At 46.1% G+C, this 20587-nt stretch overlaps 1 protein-coding gene across 5 annotated transcripts in view; it reads left to right on the top strand.

The window, feature by feature from the left end:
• The window catches only part of NFATC1 (nuclear factor of activated T cells 1), a 497899-nt gene that overhangs the window by 320590 nt on the left and 156722 nt on the right, over nt 1–20587 (top strand). Inside the window, exon 9 of one of the 5 annotated variants that reach the window (XM_069620654.1) lies at nt 12430–14459. The exons of the other annotated variants lie outside the window; for them this stretch is intronic. Coding sequence (XP_069476755.1) covers nt 12430–12470 — 41 coding nt within the window. The 3' untranslated portion in view covers nt 12471–14459. Of the gene's footprint in view, nt 1–12429; nt 14460–20587 lie in introns of those variants that run through there. 5 annotated transcript variants of the gene reach the window in all.

The following is a 20587-nucleotide window of genomic DNA, read 5'->3' as shown; positions in this document are numbered from 1 at the left end:
TGGGATCTCCTCGCATTGTCTTACTATTTTGTACAAGGTTGCATTACTGGAATTTGAGTACAGAAAATGTCTTCCGTGTCAGGAAAAGCGCTGTTCCACCCATGCGCGACGTGCGGCTTGAAAAAAGTTTACGAGGGGGACGGACATATGGATTGTATATATTGCCTCCACCCTCATCATTCGGCGGATAACTGCGACATATGCAAAGAGTTTTCTCAAAAAACCCTCAAAGACCGCAGTCGACGACTGGTGGCATGGCTGAATGATGGAGCGGGGGCACACCCCCCTTCGGAGGTAGGCTCCACACAATCGGCAAAAACATCACGCCGCGCTACCTCGTCGGAACCACCGGCGAAGAAATCTCGACCGACGGATAAAGAGTCGTCTGCAAGTCACTCAACTAGAGACTCCTCGTCAAAGAAATCATCTTCATCAAAGGAAAGGAAATCCTCCTCGGGCGATCATCATAGATCGACCACGAGTCGAGAGTCGAGTAAAAGCAAGCCAAGTGTGGAAAACACGGGACCGCCAAAACCCCCTGCTAAGTCACCGTCGTCGACGGCGGCCCAGTCATCGGCCTCCACCCTGCCACAGGTGGCATCCACCGTCCCACCGACAACGACGTCGACGATGGCCTCGTCGACGGGGGTTCTACAGGAGGCCTGGAGGCCTGAAGTTTTTGATCCGATCCCCCCGGATACTTTACTACAAGAACAGGCTGTGTTGCTGTCCTCGGAGGACGAGAATGAGAGAATAGCTGGCCCAGCAGACCTAGGGCTACGAGTGGCTGACAAGTCGTCGACGAGGGGATCCGTTATACCGGTATCTGCCCCTCTTCTCAATCCTCAATCTGTTTTGTCATTGGAAATTCTGTCCACGCTTCAATCGTTGTTAAAGTCGTTGGACCAGAGACTACCTCAGGCAAACCTGCCACAGTCACCCGTCGACGAGTCGGGCCCGTCCCGTCAACCGACGCACCTACGCACGCCAATCTCAGCACTGGCACAAGAGGAAGGTGAGCTGCCAGATTCGGAGTCTGACAGGGGAGCCATGTCGGATATCTCATCATCCCCCTCCAGGGATCCAACCTGGGAGTCAGAGGTGGAGTTGGAAACCCCTAGAAGCCCAGCTCACCCGTCCCCTCCGGACGACATTGCGTCATTCCATTCTATGATGGAGAAGGCATGCAAAGAATTTGGTTTGTCCCAGGAAGAACAGAAAAAGGACTGTTTTTTGTTCGACCACATGGGTAAGAGAAGGTCTGTGTTCTCGATACCAATACTAGACCATGTATGGAAGGAGGGGTTGCAGACAATGTGTCACCCGTTTTCAGAGCCGGCAGTGAAAGGACGCCTGGAAAAAAAGTTTAAGGCTCCAGAGTCTACCCCCCAAGTGTTTATCCTCCCAACCAACGCCAGACTCGGTGGTGTCGGCGGCAGCGGCGAGGAAGGCGAAGGCCCAGCACAAGTGCACAACTCCTCCTGAGAACGAAGCGAGACGCCAAGATGCCTTTGGCAAAAAAGTGCTATCCGTGGGAGCGACCACAGTAAAGGCCGCAAACTCTCTGGCAATTGTTGCCAGATACGATAGGGAGATGTGGCACAGGCTAGCTCCGTTGCTTGATCATCTTGTTCACCGGAAGAGCATAGGAAGGCGATGTTACTCGTCCGAGAAGGTGAGGAAGCCTCAAATCACGCAATAAACATTGCGGTGGACCTCGCTGAGTCAGGCTTCAAGCAAGTCAATAATGGGGTCGTATTACGTCGACAGTCATGGCTTAAGTGTACCTACTTCAGGCCAGAAGTACAATACAAAGTTTTAGATATGCCCTTTGAGGGAGACTTTCTTTTCGGTGAGAAGGTGGACGAAGCCCTAAAGGGAATGAAAGAGGACTCGGACACGGCACGTTCATTGGGTGCCCTCCAGAGTGGCAGAAACTACAAGTCTTTTCGTCCCTTTAGAGGGGCTTCAGGCAATTCAAGATTCTCTGCATCTGGAGACAGATCCTTTGGCAGATCTGCTTACCCCTCCCAGGGATACAGACGTGCCTCCCAAACGGCAAACCGTCGCCGGAACTTCCAGACTTCTAGAAAAAGACCATCATATCCGTCGTCGTCGAGAGACAAGCAAAATAAAGATCAGCAGTGACATATAACACACCGTTCTGGGGGGAAGAGTTTCAGCATATGTCGACGAATGGGAACGAATAACGACGGATCAATGGGTGCTGGATACTATAAGAAACGGACACTCTCTACAATTCAAACACAGCCCTCCGCAAATTCCACCTGCGTTCACCGCTCATTCCCATCTGAAGATACTGCAACAAGCGGTAACACTCATGTTAGCAAAGGGCGTGATAGAATTAGTTCCAACATCACAGAGAGGTCAAGGAGTCTACTGAAGATATTTCGTCGTAAAAAAGCCGAACGGCAAATGGCATCCCATTTTAGACTTACGCGATCTCAACAAATCTTTGAAGAGCCTAAAATTCAAGATGCTCACTCTGCAGGAAGTGATCCGCGCCGTTCAAGAGGGGGATTTTCTAGCGTCCCTGGATTTACAGGACGCATATTTCCATATTCCAATGTGTCGGAAACACAGGAAATTCCTAAGATTTGTAATAGGGCGGACTCACTACCAATTCACGGTTCTTCCTTTTGGGCTCAAGACCTCCCCCAGAACGTTCACGAAATGCCTGGCTCCAGTAGCGGCCTGGCTAAGGAAGCAAGGCCACCATGCATACCCATACCTCGACGACTGGCTGGTAAGGGGATCCTCCCCAGCGTCGACCAACACAAATTTACAAGCCACCATGCAGCTTCTACAACAGCTGGGATTCGCCATAAACTTCGAAAAATCCTCTCTGCAGCCATCGAGATCGCTGGTATTCCTGGGGGCACAGTTCGAGACCCAGTTAGGGCTAGTGAAACCTTCTCTCGACAGAACCTCAAGACTCAATCAACAAGCATGCCAACTACGGCGAAACACCAAGATCTCAGTGAGAAAATACGCTTCGGTCCTAGGGGCCATGGCATCCTGCATCCATCTGGTGGAAAACTGTCTCCTATTCATGAGGCCAGTCCAGGAATTCCTCGCGGACCGATGGACGCAGGCTCAAGGATCGTGGTCAGACAAGATAACCATCGACGACGACAAGCTGCTTCGGACCCTTCAGTGGTGGCAGAGTTTCCACAATCTGAACAACGGCGTACCCCTACAGGAGCCGGAGTTTCAGCGAACCATAGTCACGGATGCGTCCCTAACCGGATGGGGAGCTCACATGGGTGCTCTCCAAACGCAGGGTCGCTGGTCTCCAACGGAGTCACTCCTACACATAAACGTGTTAGAACTCAGAGCAGTACGATGGGCCTTGAAGGCATTCCTACCACACATCAAGGGCTCGCGAGTACGAATAATGACCGACAATACAACGGCCATGTTTTATCTGAGGAAACAAGGAGGGACGCGATCAAGAACTCTTTCCATAGAAGCCCAATGACTTGACTCGGCATACAATCGTGTTCTACTTGCCAAGTTGCTGAGCTTTTGTCATTGAAACCTAGATTCGAATCCTGCGTTATTGGTTATGTTATGTAAATATGCTGTTCTTCGGAGCCAAATCCCTACCAGAGTAGTATCGGAGAGCCTAGGCTTGTCCGTGGCATACGTGCCCGGCCCAGGTGTAATCAAACCGTAGTCTGCTGGAACTTGCTACGGGGAGGATAAAAGGATGGGAATGTGAGATACAGAGTATGGGAGAATGTGATAGCATCAGTGTGTCAGTCCTCCAGAAATGTTGTGGTTCAGGGCAAATCCCTTTGCCTCACTGGTCCTCCAATGAGTGAACTGAATACGTAAGAACCAGCTGCACAGTGTTCTAGCTTAAAATAAATGTTCCCTCCCCCATGCACACTTTGCATAATGCCAGATAGCTCATGAGTTAAGTGCTTGCCTCCGGTATGGGGTATGCCTGCACTTCTGAAGAATGAACCTAACAGAAAGGCTGGCTCAGCCCTTTAGCCTTCTGGGACTGATAAATTGAGCAATAAAATCTGTTATGACCGGATTAGAAGCAGAAGGAGTGCAGCATGAAACGCGACATAAAGAACACAAATTAATATTATTCTGTAATCTGCTCCCTATTGGAGCCCCAAAATGCACACACCATACTATTCTATGTTTAAGAGGCTGCTGCTAGAATACATGTTTAAAGTAAGACTCTCTGCTACTCCTTGGACCTAGCTTTACACCATGTGAAATACTAAAAATGAAAAGATGATGCCGAATTATAGAGAAGTTGAGCCTGCCTTCCTTATGAATCGACCTCAAAATAAAAGTATTGAACTGTGACCACCATGCCAGTGAAGCAGGAAGTAGAATGTTTTAAACATGGATAGTCCGCGGACTTCTGTAATTCCCTGTCAAAATCATGTTCCGCTCTTATACTAAAAGTTGTTGAGCCGTTACGCGCTCCTGCCAACTAAAAGTGAACGTGCTTTGTCTGCCTGTGAGACTGTTGAGCAATACACAGCCCCGATCTTTGTCACCAACCTACACAACTTCCTTCCTGCGCTCTAAAATTATCTTTCTCAAGAGATGAATACATCACGCTGTGCGCCTGGTCACAGTTCGCAGACAGGCCTTGTTTTCGTTCTGCCAGCTGTGGTAGTTGTCAGATGGCTGCCCATGTGAAAGCGTTATTGAACTTCATAGTATAATCAATACTCTTCAGAAACAAAACACTGTAGTGTAGTACAAAAGTGTGTGCTTGAAGCTGCGCAGCAGGATTGAGGAGGAAAGGACCTCAGCACTTCTCCTCCATGGCTGCCATTTTTCTTTCTTTTTACTCCCTGCTTCCCCAGGCTCTTCTCCTTCATCCCACAATCCCCTTCTCCCCCCCAGACTATTCACCCCTACAACATCCGGGCATACTGTAATCTGCATCTCTCAGTCCAATTTACCTTTGCTGACTTCTTTTACGACTGTTTCCTCACTCCCTCGCCTTCACCGCAATGTAAACACAAAAGGGGAAATATTTTCGTTTCTAGTTTCCGTGGTAGCCATCTTTGTTTCTGTTGTTTTTTAAGGGTAATTGGGCACACGCAATTTGTGCAGAGCCCATTTCCCTTAAAAACATTTTTTTAAAACGAAACGCAAACATTTCCCTGTAGGGAGCCCCGTGGTACTGTTAATAAACCTGTGTGTTGGGGCAGACAACGCTGGTAACAGTAATGCCGGGGTCATCACTACATTGTGATAGATGGCAGGCATCTGCCAAAACTCCAAGAAAGCATCACACCTATGCCACATCACATGAAATGATTATGGAACACAAGAGGGCGCCATACTCCAGTGGTCCCTGCTGCAGTTGGACCATTAGTGCTGCAAGTGATGGGCTAAACTTATTGGAATAGTTTTAGCTTCCAGTGCCTTACATCATGGGTAAGGGTCTATGATTAAGGATGGCCGCTGGTTGGGCCTCGTTATGAGTATTGTGGAAATGTTAAAAAATGTGGGATTTTAAATACTACTTGTTTTTAGAATAGAACCTAATTATTGTGATATTTACAGCATAGGGTACATAGTACATAAAGCATGCAGTAACTATGAGTTATTTGCCTAATTCAGTACTTACTATGAATCCCAGGTAGTGCATTTCTCACATTAAAAACCGCAGGAGTTTAAAATACTTTAGCCCCATTTAAGGGTAAGATGGTGATGGTAGAAACATGGATGTCATATACATTCAATATTTTTTTATCTATTGGATATTTTTAAGGCGCCTGTACAACTAATGGTGTTTCAAGGCGCCACAAGACAAAAGAGGGGGAAGAAGGGAGGAAGATAACAATGACGGTCCTACTAGGCCAGGTGACATTCAGATTTTATAAGTGCAGTAATAAGAAATGCAAGGGAGTGGTGGTGCGGGGGAGTGCCGATCTGCGCGAAATGCGAAGTGCTTGGGTGGGAAGGGAAGTGTAGGGTAAAGAGGAGAGAGTGCAAGTTAAAAGGGGGGATGAGGACAGGGGGAACAAGGCCAAGGGGCTAGGCGAGTGCTAAGGGGAGGACAGGATATGCAGGTGCCAGGGATTTCATGGGGTGAGGGTCCACATGCTAAGTGCAAGGAGGCGGGGGTGGACAGGGCAGAGGGCCTGCTGCCCTGTAGAACTCAGAGGGAATCAGGCAGGCTGTGACTGCGGCAGAATGGCGGGGTTAGCAGGGGGGGGCGAGAGGGAAGGAGAAGAGAAAAGAAGGACCTTGAGGAGCTTCCATACCTTAAGGAGATCTGGCTCAAGCCTGAGAAGAGCAGGGATACCATTCCAAAGAGAGGCTGCTACAGAGAAGAGAGATCTACCCCCACGCTCTGCTTAGAGAAGTGTCTGATCTGCAGAGAGTTGGAACTAGAAGATAGAAGGGCTCCAGTAGGGAGGTATTTAGGGAGAGGGAGTAGGATGTAGCGGGATCCCAAGCCCCAGAAAGCCTTGTGTATGAAGCAGAGGGTCTTGAACTTGATCCTAGCAGCAACGGGGAGCCAGTGGAGGGATTTCAGGGCTTGAGAGATGCAGTCCCTGGGCTTGAGGCCAAGGATATCAGATGGAACTGCATGGAAAATGTACCCTACCAGGTCAATAGAATGTGATGCACGGTGTATGTGAGGAATTTGACCATCCGCATTGTTGGTGTGTGCTCACCTGGACTTTTTGAACTTTTATATGAAATTGAAGGATGGTAGATCGACTTCTGGAAAATGTGTGGCACTAATCTGCACACATTTTCCTATGTTTACAGCACGACATACACGTAGACCTGTGTACTTTGGGTGGACACAGCCTACAGGCGCAGTCCTCCCTGTCAGACTTAGTTGGCATGTGACACCCAGGAGTACATCAAAGCATCCAGGAGTACATCAAAGCAACTCAAAAGGGGAGGGCAAAACCTTCTTCCTGCCATGGCCAGCCTAATTAAATATCAAAAGCTCCATGGATCCGCCCTGTCCTTTTGTGTAAGCACTGCAGAAGGGTGGCAGCAACTAATATAATTAGCATACTAATAGGGTATATTCCGAACAGGCCCACATGGGGCCTGGCTTCAGAGGCTAAGAAAAAAGAGACTGGAAACCCCCAACAACCTTTGATATGCACTGTGTCAACCTGAAGCCAGCCTCTCAGTGTCAATGACAATGATCTGTCATGTCTTGTACACATGTTTACATTTGGCAACCCCCACAGGGGGACCCCATTCAGAGGGTAAGGTTATGTGATTTGATGGAGACAGAAAGTCTGGTCTCGCCACATCCTCAAGGGACACTGGCTGCTTTAATCAGGAACCACAAAGTGCTCAATTAACCAGAGAGACCCTTTTATCCACCAGAGACAGGAAGATGGCTGGGGCTTAGCAGTACACTTTTTCACCCCTTTACCTTTCGAGTTGCAGAGCAATCAGGTTATGATCTAACGCATACAGGAGATTGTTGGTGGGCACCCAGGATTGGTTCATTAATATAGACTTAGCATACACCAATCACTGGGGCCCATTTGGCTTTAAAAGAGGGTTGAGCCCCTGTTTTGGCAGATCATCTGAAGACCTTGGAGGGAGTAACAAGAAGAACTCATTTGGACCCTGGCTGGAGGTACAGTCTGCCTTACAGCTTCCACCAGTGAAGGAAGGCCAGGACTTCCAAAGGGGAAAGCAAGATCCCTCCCCTAAATATCTACCAGGGAACAGAGAGAGATACTGAATCCAGACGACCCTCCAGCAGCTCCAGAAGCGGCACCCAGCCAACACACAGTGTGCTCTGCTAGGCACTGTAAGCAAGCTTCATAGGTGGGAAGTGCCAGAAAGTCTCTGAACCAAACCAAGGACAATGATGTTGCCTGCAACACTCTCCTCAGCTTTGGGCCACCTGCCTTAAAGGAGGACACAAGCCTAGTGAAGAAGCTAGGAGGAGTGCATCGACAGTCATCAACCAGCTTCTGCATTAAAAGACACTTTTGAACCAGTCGAGCCCCTTGAGCTGCTACCGACTGCAACTATGACTGTTGTCACGCTGCAGTCGCTAACGTCGTCCAAGACGCCTCAACCAGTGCTTCAGACACGCCAACCAGTACTGAGACAATGATTCCTGGCCCCAAGCCACCGTGTAGGCCAGCATGCAGCCATCAGTCCAGCCTGGCTATGTGAACTGCCTGCAGCCTGATACTCTCAGCTGTCACCCATCTTGAACTCTGTCGAAGAACCGGCAGGTCCTTCTCCAAAAGCCCCAAGTGATATGTTGCCACCCATTGCTCCCATTGTGCTGAAACCAAGTATCCTTGAACTATTGCTGTTAATTACTTTACCGACTACCCTCCTGTCAGTATCCAGAGTGCATCCCTTTTCCTTCTTGGAACTGTCTGTCATCTGCATTCCTTTACAGGGTGGGTTGTATTTTGTAGTGTGCTAGAACTGCCTGTTGTGATAATAAAGTAGATATGTGTATACAACCTTGACTGGACAGTCCCTTTTATCATTGGGTATATATGTCAGGCTATACATACATTTAAAATAAAAGGAGAATTGGGTAATAATTGTATTTTCACTGTGTTGTAACTAACCAATGATCCACGACCTTGCGGAGATAAGCCTGCCATTCCGTCCACGTTACCAAAATTGGACAATGAGGGTTATGATTTGCTTGTGTTTCCAATCTGTTCGGATCCCTTCTGGTGTACTAGAGGTGTGGGGCTGATTGATGGTTTAGAAACCGATATTCACCCCATGTCCACTGGTGCCCCGGAAGTCGATTGGTCACAGAGTAAATAACCCATATTTAGCCCATGCCGTCTACACCAAATACGTCTCATAATTGGCTATTTGAAAAAGAATTGGTAGTTACAGTATCACATGCTTTTACTGCTACCCCTGTACACATAAGAAGGCCCAGATGTTTTGTCATTACCGCCACACTAACAGTGAGGCCAGTTATGTAATGTTGCATAGGTATTCTCAAAGTGCTAAACCCAAACTGCTTGCCTCCTGAGTGCTGTGTGCTGTTCTGTATTGCTTTGGTGCACCATAGCAGGGTTTCTGGTAGATCATGATATGATGTGGCATGTATTTTGAGAAAGCATTGCAATAATAAAAAGAACACACCTCAGAAAACAACTTAGTATAATTAACAAAAGGACTCTAGGTAGCCACTACGTATGGAGTTATGGTGTGCTGTGTGTAAATTACATTTGTGGCCAATTTTTTTCAGCAAGGTTTTTGAAATAGGTCAACTCATGGCAAAGCAAGTGCTCTTTTTGCATGGTTCAAAGTGATTTTGCACAGCTGAAAAGTTACTTTTTGCAGTGCAAAGTCAGTTCAAAATCATTTCTATAGTAGAAAATGACGTTGCACTGACTTTTCTCTGCAAAAATACATTTTGCACAGTTCTATGAATCAGGGTTTGTGTCGGCAGTGCAAAGTCACTTTTCAACAGTGCAAAGTCACTTTGAACCATGCAAAAAATCCCACGAATCGGGCCCTCTGTGTTTTCTGTGTCCTGTGAAAGATAAAATTAGATGCCAGTAGTTCAGTAGCGGAGGCAGTTTTTAGTGCCGGCAGGGGCGTCTAATGAGGCATCAGCGGAAGGCTGGGGGCGCACTGGGCAACATGGAGGAAACAGTGGGGATCTCCCTCCCCCTGTTTTCCACCTGCTCTGCCACTGCAGTAGTTGGATGTAGACATGTTCCTGTTTGTTCACAGGGCCTATCACAATCGTGCCATTTAAACTACATATTTAAGGGGCACTTACATTGGTGATTTGCCTTAAAAAATTAAAAATCCTTGAAAGATATTTGGAAATACAACGTTTTGAAGTATATTTTCTATTTATGCACAAATACCATAACAGCAATGAAATGAAAAAACCTAGTACTCTCTATTGCATTCCCACCACACTCTTTCCGCCATAGAGGATCTTGAATTCCTAAAGCACCCCAATAATTATTATCTTTGGTATTATTGGAGTTGTATATACTGCACCAGCTCACCACCGTAGAAGACTCAAGGTGCGTAAACCTTGTCCGAGTCAAGGTGCACGGAGCCCCACCCAGGGACAGCAGGACCTTAGTCTACTGAGGATGAGATGACCGGAAAATAGCATCACGTGAAAGTAAGAAAAGGAAATGTTTTAAGTAAAATCTGGGGTGGAGCATAGGAAATGGTGCACCCGGGAGATAGAAGACTGGAGATTACTGTGTTACAAAATAAGTATGTGGAGTCGAGGTCTGCGAGGGGCTCGCAATGTGCTTGGGCTATCTTAAGCATAATGTGGGCATGGTTGACCAGGTTCATCTCAATGGATGGTCTGACTTTAGAAAGGTCTAAACAGGAGGCTGCCCAAAGGCCAATGGCAAAAGTCCCACCTGAATATATTTCTTAAGTGCAGAGTAATTGACACATGTATAATGGGTAAGCAAGGCAGGAGGAGATGAGGAAGTATAGGTAATGATTCTGACATTGTGCACATTTAAGGGGATGGATGACTAGCACAAGGTGCAGACAAAGAACCCTATGCGAGGATAAGGCACAACTTGGGGCACAGAGCAAAAACATGCGACTTTAGAAGTAGGTGCACAGCAAAGAACACAAAATAACGTTCCCTGGCCAAAAGCGTACAGCCAAAGCACCCGATAAACAAAAGGCCCACCACATTGACTATACCCAGAGTTGCTTATCGAAAGTTCTATAATAAGCACTAAAATCAGCATGGCATCCCTGTAACATACCCTCCAAGTACCTTTATGCCACCAAGTACACAATATCAATGTTAATTTACAGCACAGCATGCATGTATGGTGCCTCATGATAAGCTTAGGTCCAAATGCAATAACCAACATTCAAGCTTGTCTAAGACACCTCGGCGCTGCAGTACCTCACACAACATGGCACCCAGCAACCAAGCTGGTATGCATATGAGAACCACCACGACCTGGGTCTCCACAGAGGATTGGAATCACTTTAAAAGATGTAGGCATGATTTGCACCCGCATACCTGCTGGGGGTCGCAACCCCCATTATTATGTGTCCTTGTGTATTGAAATTTCCAGTTAGGAAATCCGGTAAATCCTAGTGGATTTTTTGTAAATATTATTTTCTGCCCAAGTCCTGTATTTGAAGCTTAGAGAGAAAGTTATAGCTTAAATACTCAGCATGGCAGGAAAAGGTTACAGGATGACATCAGAGCAAAAGAGCTCAAAGGTTTCAGTGTATAAACTAAGCACAGGAGGAATACATTACAAGGAACACCTTAAGACTTGAAGGAAAAGAAAAGTGCAAGGATTTAGGTCACGTCAGACAAAGGGTCACGTTGGTTTCACACGCCCCATTAATGGGTCCAGCTTTGGTATTTGCAGGACATATATGATAGCCTTTATTTGGCTATTTTGGTGACACCCTAGTTGGGTCTTAGAATTGCCTATTGTAGAACCGGTCCTGAAAACAGGACTAAGGATGTCTTGAAAAGCAGGGATTCCATTGGCCTGGGAGTGTGACTCCGTGCAGAGTTACACCAAGAGGCTGTCTAAACGGAACCCTCTTATTTCAAGCCTAGTCAGAATGTAGTGAAGAGAACACATCCTCTCATTAGCAGCTTACATAAAGGCTTGAAATGAGTGGAACGAGTGCAAAGGGAACTATCAGAATAGAGACCTCAAGGCTGGCTAACGGGAATGCCTTGAAGCAAGCAGTACCGGGCAGACGGGAAACAAAGGTTCAGAGCACAGGGCAGCATTGAAAAAAAGGCACTAGTCTGGAAGTTCATGCTATGAGTGGTGCACCCTCATTTTAGGAAATCTTCTTTTAATGCTGTAAATAATACTGGTGTTTAACTTGCATCTCAGCCTGCCATACTGAAACACATACAAGTTCAGTGACACAGAGAGATAAAGAGGATTTGCCCGGCATCCCTCACTTTGGTCATGCCTTGGCATCTGGGTTTGAGCAGAAGTCTTTAATGTCAACAGTCAATAGCTTAGCTACTGGAGTATATCTTCTCCCTAGCTGATGAAATAATAAAATACTGCCAAGCTCCACTGAACGCCTGGTGGTCACTCAGAAGTAGGTATACTACATGTTCCTAGCCCCCTCAATGAGCACACTATAGTACCTGCACCTCCCTGAGTACCGACTGATCGCATACAGAAGAGGCAGGCCAGGCAAAGTGCTCTGCCAGCAGATTCGATTGCCACCTGAAGCAAGCCTCTTTCAACGTCAGAAGGGACTTTAAGGGGTTGGGAGAGGGGCCGCAGTCATTAAATGGCAGCACCGGTCTGCATAGCTGCTGTGCAATAAAAACAAACTGGCTTACTGTTATAGTGCTCCTTAAGGTTGAAACTCTGTGCAGCGGTGGCTTGCAGTCAGAATGTACACTTAAATTTGCACTCTCTCGATTTGTTCCAGATGTGCTTGCCTCAGAGATCTTTTACTGTTTTTGTGAGTGACAACAGAGCCCTCTCGATGACTGCACGGCTAAAAAAAAAAAAAAAAAACACACACTGGACAAGATTCAGGACCCTTGGGAGGGAAAGGTGGCCGGGTGGTGGGTTGAGCATAGGAGCTGTTGTCTGCGAGCAACCAAGCCAATGGAAATTGTAACCAAGGAGCACCGCTGGCAGAACAACCTACCGTGATAGCTGTGGAGCCGCCTGTGCTGTCGACGGTGGAAGGAAAGACCTCTCATCGCATGCAAGAGGCACAGACTGTACATATACTCGACAAAGTGATGGACACTGCATTTCCATGCACCTCATTTACACCGGAGCTCTGTCAATTGAATTTTCTCTGAACGTTTATGCCTTTTTCTCTCCCTCCGCCTGCGCTTTGAGCATGATTCTGTCATCTGAAAAACATCCCACTTTGCCAAATATTACACAACAGAGAACTGCAGTTCACCTTACTGTCAGCATCCACGGCTGAAGCACTGGCTCCAATGCAATCCATCCGCGCAGGCTCGTGGGTCAGAGTTACGAAAGAAAATAGACGACAGAGGATTGTCGCACTTTGCTAATAACAGGAAGTCTGAACACTAAGTTTAGTCCCCTTAGCCGTTGGTTGCTGTGCTTCTGAGGGACATGTTACCCATCATGAGATACGAGGGGGCCACGATAAGCTCACACTTTCATGTGGCAAAAAGCCTGTTCCGTGGCTTTCCAGGCCAAAACGTTATTACTGGCCACTAAGTTCAGAAATTCTGTCACGTTGAACTCCTAGCCAACCTTCAGTCATGTATTAGTGGGGGCTTATGGGCACACAAACACCACCGGCTACTGGATTGAAGTAGTCTCACATGCTGAGGGTTAGCAAGGAATCTGAACAACTGGGAATGGTAGCCATCTCTTCATCCGTAGAGCAAAGAATGAAGGGGGAGAAGAGTAATACAGGGCACAAAAGTCAAAATGGGCTCCACGGCAGACACCTCCCCAATGAGTCAACCCACTCCCTGTCCCTTGACGGAGCCTGTGACAGTGTGCCGCTGCCCCCTTTCTGTCAGCTCTGGGAGTTTTAGGATCAGCTGGGGATTAAAACCAGAGGAGTTGGTGAAAGATAGGCTCATCGTGTCCATGGGGCAAATGCGGAAGAGGGTTGAGCGTTGAGTGTCAAATGTAAGATTGGGAGAAAGTTGAGGGTATGTGGATCGACAGAAAAGATGAGCACTGGTAAGAGTAGATATTTTAAATTGAACCTTAAAAAACGGCGTATAAGCAGTGTTCAATTTCATAGCCATTGTAATTTTATTCTGGTGTGAGCCACGACTGGCTTTCCTGCAGCTACAATAAGCCAAGCGCTTCCAACCTCAGGGCACGCACTTCTACTACTAGCTTGGAATTGTGGCTCTTTTCGGACAAGTCTCGCAGGGTCGGGTGTCTACAGCCGCCCAGCAGACTGCTCTCCTTTCTCTGGAGACTTTGGGTAAGCTTTTTGGATTTTACAATGGAAACCGGCTGCCTGATTTTTTTCCCCCCAGAAATGAGGAATTACGAGCATAGCTAGAACACTAGGAAAGGTGCTGCTCTCGGGGAAAGTCACGGCCGTAGAGACAGTTACATATTTTGCCCTCAAATGGTGATTTGCAAATCAATGTCCACTAGGGAGTACGAGGTGATATGTTTGTTAACACCATGTTGTGCGGGCATCAGAATTGAAGAACGAACTGCATTGAATACAAGCTACCCCGATCACCCAGGGAAAAGATGCAAATGATCTTTTATTGCAAGCAACACAACACTGCTTGCCTTCTTTCTGGGGGCAGTAACGCTCTGTCTCAAATACCACACTGGTCCTTTCAGCATGCATTGAAAAGTGATGGAGAAAAACCTTAGCAGTAGTGTGCAGACGGTTTGAGAAGTGATATAGAGCAGGAGCATTGTCAAGTCTATGTATCACCCTCGGTTGATCCTTTTATCTTGCATAAAGCATACCATTTTACATGACCACTTCCTTTGTCTGTAATTTATTCTGCACAAAAAAGTATGTTGGTGCCCAGTTGTGTGCATGTCTGTGGATGAGAGACTTTCCCGTGCGTGCACAAAGAACGCAAATCCACACCTTGGGTTTTGGCTTCACCTCAGTTCCACGAGGCAGATAGAGAAATGCAATTTACACGATTTAGAAAAATACCATGTAGTCTTTTGTGGCAGAGAAGAACTGGACCTAAAAACGCGAACTGAGCTGCAAAGAAACACTGATTTTACAATCAGGGTCAGATACTTTTGTAATAATCCATACATTTCCAAATGTTGTGTTCTCTTCTTCCCATAATAACAACTTATGCAGGAAAACATTCTTATTTTCATGGGTGATTCGGAGTGCACCCTTTTCTAACAGGCCGAAACTTAATTCTGACTGAATATGTGGACTTGAACAAAATGTCAGCTGCTTGCTCCTTGCGAAGTCCACCTTGCTATGTAAAGTCTCTGCCCTGTCAGTCTGAAGAATAGGATGTCTGTCTTGCTTGTTACGGACTAAAGGCCACCGGGTTCATATGCAATCCACTGCAAAGACACAGAGAAGCGCAGCTACTGTTCTGCAAGAAAAAAAAGACAGAATTAATAACTGTCGGCAGGCATATAACCGTTTAACACCACACACACACCTGTTTTGTCTAATGAAAATCAGATAGTTGGTCTGAAAGCTTTGCAAAATTGCTCCTAAATTGGGTACCCTCTGCGCTCCCTTTGTTTATGTCCAATTCATGAATTTGCTCACTGATTTCACTCAACAAATGGGCAGAGTATTCTGAAAAGAGATGTTACTGAGACCCGCTATCGCCTTTCATCAGAAATTCTGCAATTACATTTAATGAAGGGTAGTTCAAGAGTAATACAAGGGTTCTCAAAGTTAACATTCATGCTTTTGGATCATAAACGTTCAAATGCTTTTTTCCTGCTCATGTCCATAGTTGGGGTCTCTGGGAGGATCCCAGAGTTGTAACAAACCAACCTTATAAGCAATTTCTATGGGTCCACACCACAGTAGGGACTTGTGAGCTTGAAGATGGTATTGATTTCCTGGCTGATACAGAAGGAGTCACAACCTAACCACTCCACTCCATTGTCAATTGTTGTCCTTTTGTTGCACAAATGCCACTTTGGTATTTGACCAACTCCGACTACTGCACGTGGCTATGTTTGCTGTATGGGGTATCATTTGAAAGGTTGGGACAATGCCTTTGCTGATATTGGGACAATGCCTTTGCTGATATTGGGCCTCTAAGCAGAAGCAGAATGTTGACACTTTTGGTCATGCTTTTAAAAGTTTTTTATGGGCCTACAATAACATTTGCTCTAACTTCAACATTTTAAAACTGTTCTCTAACTTTTGTTTGAAAATGGCTCCATGGTGGTTAGGGTGATTCTGGGTGTTGTCACTTGGAGCCCCGCTTCTCTGAAATCCACTAAGAAACGTTTCAGCCATAGCATGGATCATGCAGGTGATTCAAAGGTTTAGGCCAGAGCCCAAGCAGAGTGTGTGGAAACTGGTGCACGAGTAGCTGTAGGTCATCTAGGGCTTGTATTCAGTCTGCATTGAACAGCAGTGTGTCTTTCATTACTAGTAGCTGATCTTCCATGGCCAGCGGCTGGTCCTACTTGAATAGTAAGTAGCTGGTCCTCCATGACTAATATTCGGTCTTCCATGTCTTGCATTTTGGTTTTCCAAAATTACAAACACCTATAATGCTGTTTCCAGAATTAGTTGTGAATTGTCAATGTTGAAAGCGTTAAGATACACCAAATAATGTATACCTCTTTAATAGTTCTGATAGTTGTCACTGCTTCTACCGGAGCAAAGCCTGATAACTGCAATGCGCTCCATCCTGACTTCCTCAAAGGGGTTGTCTCTGGGATCTTTCCATTAACACAGGTGGAGACACCAGCGGATCTGTAATGGCAACAAGATAATGGGGGTCATTACGAGGTTGGAGGTAGCCATGGCGCTAATAGCGGCATGGCTACCCCCTTACCGCATACCGGGTCTGGGTACCCTGAATGGGGAATTACCGGACCATTCCAACCTTGGAGGACCCGGTATTTCCCCAATCAGGGAACCCATCCCCATTCACATCCGTGCCCCCATAGGGCTCAATTGGAATGGGGACCATGCTAACAACGGGCCCGTTAATAACAGGCCTGTTGTTAGCATGCTGGTCCTTTAGCGGCTCCCACTAAAGGCGCCTGGTAAAACCAGCCGCCCTTAGCAGAACCTGCTAAAGGACCTCGTAATGCGGCGGTAAGGGGTTAATGGCACTGGCACCTTTACCGGAGCCGTTAACCCCTTACCTCCAACCTCGTAATTACCCCCAATGTCTGTTACCTACATTTTTTTCTCCAATGTTCCTATCAACCTTAGAAATAAACTCTTTAAGTGGCTGCGTGATTTGGCTAGAAAAGTGGTGTGGGTGAGAAATGGCAAAGGGCAAGCTGGTCTGTAGCACTGCTACCGTTGGGGGCAGGCAGAATGGGAGTCCCTCATTTGGAAATGTATTACTTTGCTGCTCAATTATACAGCACCTGTTATTTGTACTTAGATGGCCCAAAACCTATGCACACATTAAGTTGGCGCTGCACCAGTTTCGTAGCTTAGCGAGTGCCCTGATCGAACAGCCACATGGATATATAGTAGATGTCGAAATGGTAGATACGGCAGTATGCAGGGGTGTTGCTAGGTCTGGAAAAGATCCGAGGCTATGCTAATTTTTGGACTGTCGGTAGTGGGGGCTAGCTAACTTTTTGATTGTAACCCCTGAGCTTCTATCAGGGGCTCCAACCAAAAGACCGGGGGCCAGAGCCCGCCAAAGGACCCACCCCCCCAGCAACACCTCTGGCAGTATGGCCTTTTTTTAAAGTGCATACAAGGTTGCATTTTGAGAGATGTTTTCCTGCCGGGCATTTCCTGGACAAAATTGAAGGCCCTCGGATCACCTTTGAAACCACATTTGTAAGGGGTTTTGTGGCGCTGGGATTGGTACAACTGAAGGCCATCTTCACTGGTGGATTTATTAATTTATTTTGTATTTGTAGAGCGCACTGCAGCCATCAGGCATCGAGGCGCTATGAGAAGATTTAGGAGGCTTGATTCAGGGTTACATGAATGCGGCCCCATAAAATACTTGAAACAGATCATTCATTGAATACGGGAGGATTCAATATTTGGGAGGAAGGACCACAAAGTATGCCCTCTGGTCTTCTATGAGGCAATCCATTCTAAGATTCGCAGCAATTCCCAAAGATTGTCCAACTGTCAATCATATTCTAAACTTCAGTGCAAACACTAGGCCACTTTCCTCTTAGCAATAACTAATTGCTACACAGACGGCGGCTTCTGCACTAACCAGGGCCAACCAGGGCCTCTACATAAAGGACTAACCGATTCCCAATGCTCATGCACTCTGCACCACATCAAAAGGTTGTCTTTAAAGTGTTCTCAGTTATCACAGTGTACATGTTTAAACCAATACTAGTATACCCCTACCGCATTTGCAGAATTAATGAGGCAACCATTGGTGGCTGTTTAAGATGCAGCTCTGTTGCTCCCAGCTTCTTGCATATTCCGGGTCCCTGCCTGCCGCTACAGTCCTTTTGGAGGGAGGTCTGGGAAATAATTAAGGAGGTTTTAGGGGAGACCCTGCCTATGTTGCCTGCGGTTTTCATTCTTGGGCTATCGGGTCACATAAGCAAGAGGCTTAGGCTTTCATTGACATTGCTTGTCTGATTGCAAAGACCTTGATAACAGGGACATGGATGTGTGGTCCTCCTCGAACTATTAAGCAATGGCTGCTAAAGATGACTTGGTGTAGGACAGAATGTCTGACTGCACTAGACACACGAAACGAAACCAAGAGACTCCTGGCGAACGTGTAGGTCCCATCTGGACTTTATGCAATAAGTCTGATCAAAGATAGGGAAATCATGACATTGTGACGATCAAGATAATTCCCAACCGAGCTCATCTCATTATGTAGGCGATGAGCAGCCTCGGACTGGCCTATAGGGCAATAGGCACAGGGCCGAACCAAACACACAAAATGCTGCAGTGGACCAGTTTTTGGGGACAAAGTGGGACACATTTTGGCCCATTTGAGCCAGTTTGATGAATTCACTCTTCAGCTAGTAGTTTTGACCAGTGTTGCTGAATAAATATTCTTTAAAATGCACAATTTTCACCACACTTTATCCAAAAACTACCCCTTGGAGGAGTTCAAAGAATGTCACAAAAGAAATGGATGGCCATTTGCATCTGTGGGCCACTTTTTCTTTGGTGCCCGAGACAATTTTATGGCCCAGTCCGACCCTGGCGATGAGTCAAACTATGAATGGTGTGACGTGCCTCCTTGCAACACTTTCCTGTGGTGTACGGAACCTGCTGATGGATTCTTTGTAATAATGAAATGGGGCTTCGTCTTGATGTAATGGCAGTTTTTTTTGGGATTGTTTTGACTTTGAATTTTCAGAGTAGAGGAAAAATGTACTCAGTTGGTGGTATTTTATATGCTGAACTGTACTACCATCTGCAATTGGAATTATGTAATTTTGATTTGCTATAGTTTTTGCAAAACTGATGATCATAAATAAAGATGTTTTGTTTGTTATATAGGTGTTGTCCCCAAGCTTCTTTGGAACCCACCACCTGCTCGTGTGCTCAGACACCCCTAGATGCAAACAAAGGACTGTCTGTTACTGAAGTTATCTACATTCTTTGAAAACAAAGTATATAAAATCCTTCTTAATTACAGGGTGCATGTGTACATTTCCATCTTTCCCTCGCAATATCATCGTCCATGCTCAATGCCCCACACAATCCCACATGGTATGTTTACCTAGTGGAGTCTTAACTCCTACGATACCTATCAAGTGTCTGTCTCTCGTTACTTCCATTCATGCCCATTTACCCGCAGGCTCATTTGCTCGAGGCCCATATGTTTGCAATTTGTTAACACATTTCCTCGCAAATACATATGGGGTGGTGGGTTTGGGTATTTATTTATGGTCTGGGGTGTGGGTTGGGTGCGGAGGTCTCCCACCGCATTTTATTTGCTAGGAAATGTGTTAAAAAAAAGAATTGCAAACAAATGGGCCTCAAGCACATTTTCATGAACAAATATCATAGAACCATTAGCAACTTACATGTGTTCACTGTAAAATTGTTCATATATTATACAGGGACTGAGGTATATATGACAGGGTCTGCGGTAGCGACCTGTAGTTATGGTTAAGTTTCTCAGTCCATAGGGAGATATGTTTTTGGGCGACTTATATCTTTCCCGCGTTGGACAAATCCTTTCGAAACATTGCAAAAAAAAAGTATACATCCACCTCTGAAATATTTTGTGAAGTTTTGTGCGATTTCGTCAAAGGGAGGGGGAGTTATAGGGGGTCCCAAATCATTTAAAATCCAGATAGATATGAATGGAAACAAGTTTGCGCGCAGCTACAGCCCAAACCGCTGCAAGGAGCAGCAGCCTGGTCCTGAAAGCATTCCTTTGCAAATTTACTGTTAATCCATCCCACAGATATTTTTTAAAGGGCCAAAATGTAGGTAAAATAAATTAGTGATATCTCCGTCCGGACCTGGACTCACTCCCTTCGTTTGGTGTCGGTGGGTGCTTCTGAGCCAATCAGAGAGCTGCTTAACGTTCACACACATCATACTCAAATGCTAATTAGTCAATTGAAAACGTGTGGTGTGTCAAAATCTTTGAAACAGACGCCATGACCGATTCGTGAACTGCACCCATAGTCCACAAACAGTGCAGTAAAAAAATATAAAAAAACACAACATTGCACTTGTCAAACAAATGAAAAGTTCTCTGGGGAGGTGAAGGGGGATGAGGATGGGATGGGATAGGTCCAGAAAAAGCACCAAATCAATTCGGGGACATTGCTGTGATGTTTGCAATGTTCGAGAGCACCAATGCATATGTATGCATTACAGGTTTGGTGAATAGCAGTTATTAGATGGCTTATAAACGTGGTGCCATTTGTTGTATTTCAGGCATATGTACATAGATGTAGATTCCTCTTCATTCATTTTTATATAAATAGAGGTATATTCATTGTTCATT

This window comes from Ambystoma mexicanum, chromosome 5q (genome assembly GCF_040938575.1).
Source record: "Ambystoma mexicanum isolate Mex_15411 chromosome 5q, UKY_AmexF1_1, whole genome shotgun sequence".
Lineage (NCBI taxonomy): Eukaryota > Metazoa > Chordata > Amphibia > Caudata > Ambystomatidae > Ambystoma > Ambystoma mexicanum.
This window is presented reverse-complemented; position numbering and strand designations above follow the sequence as displayed.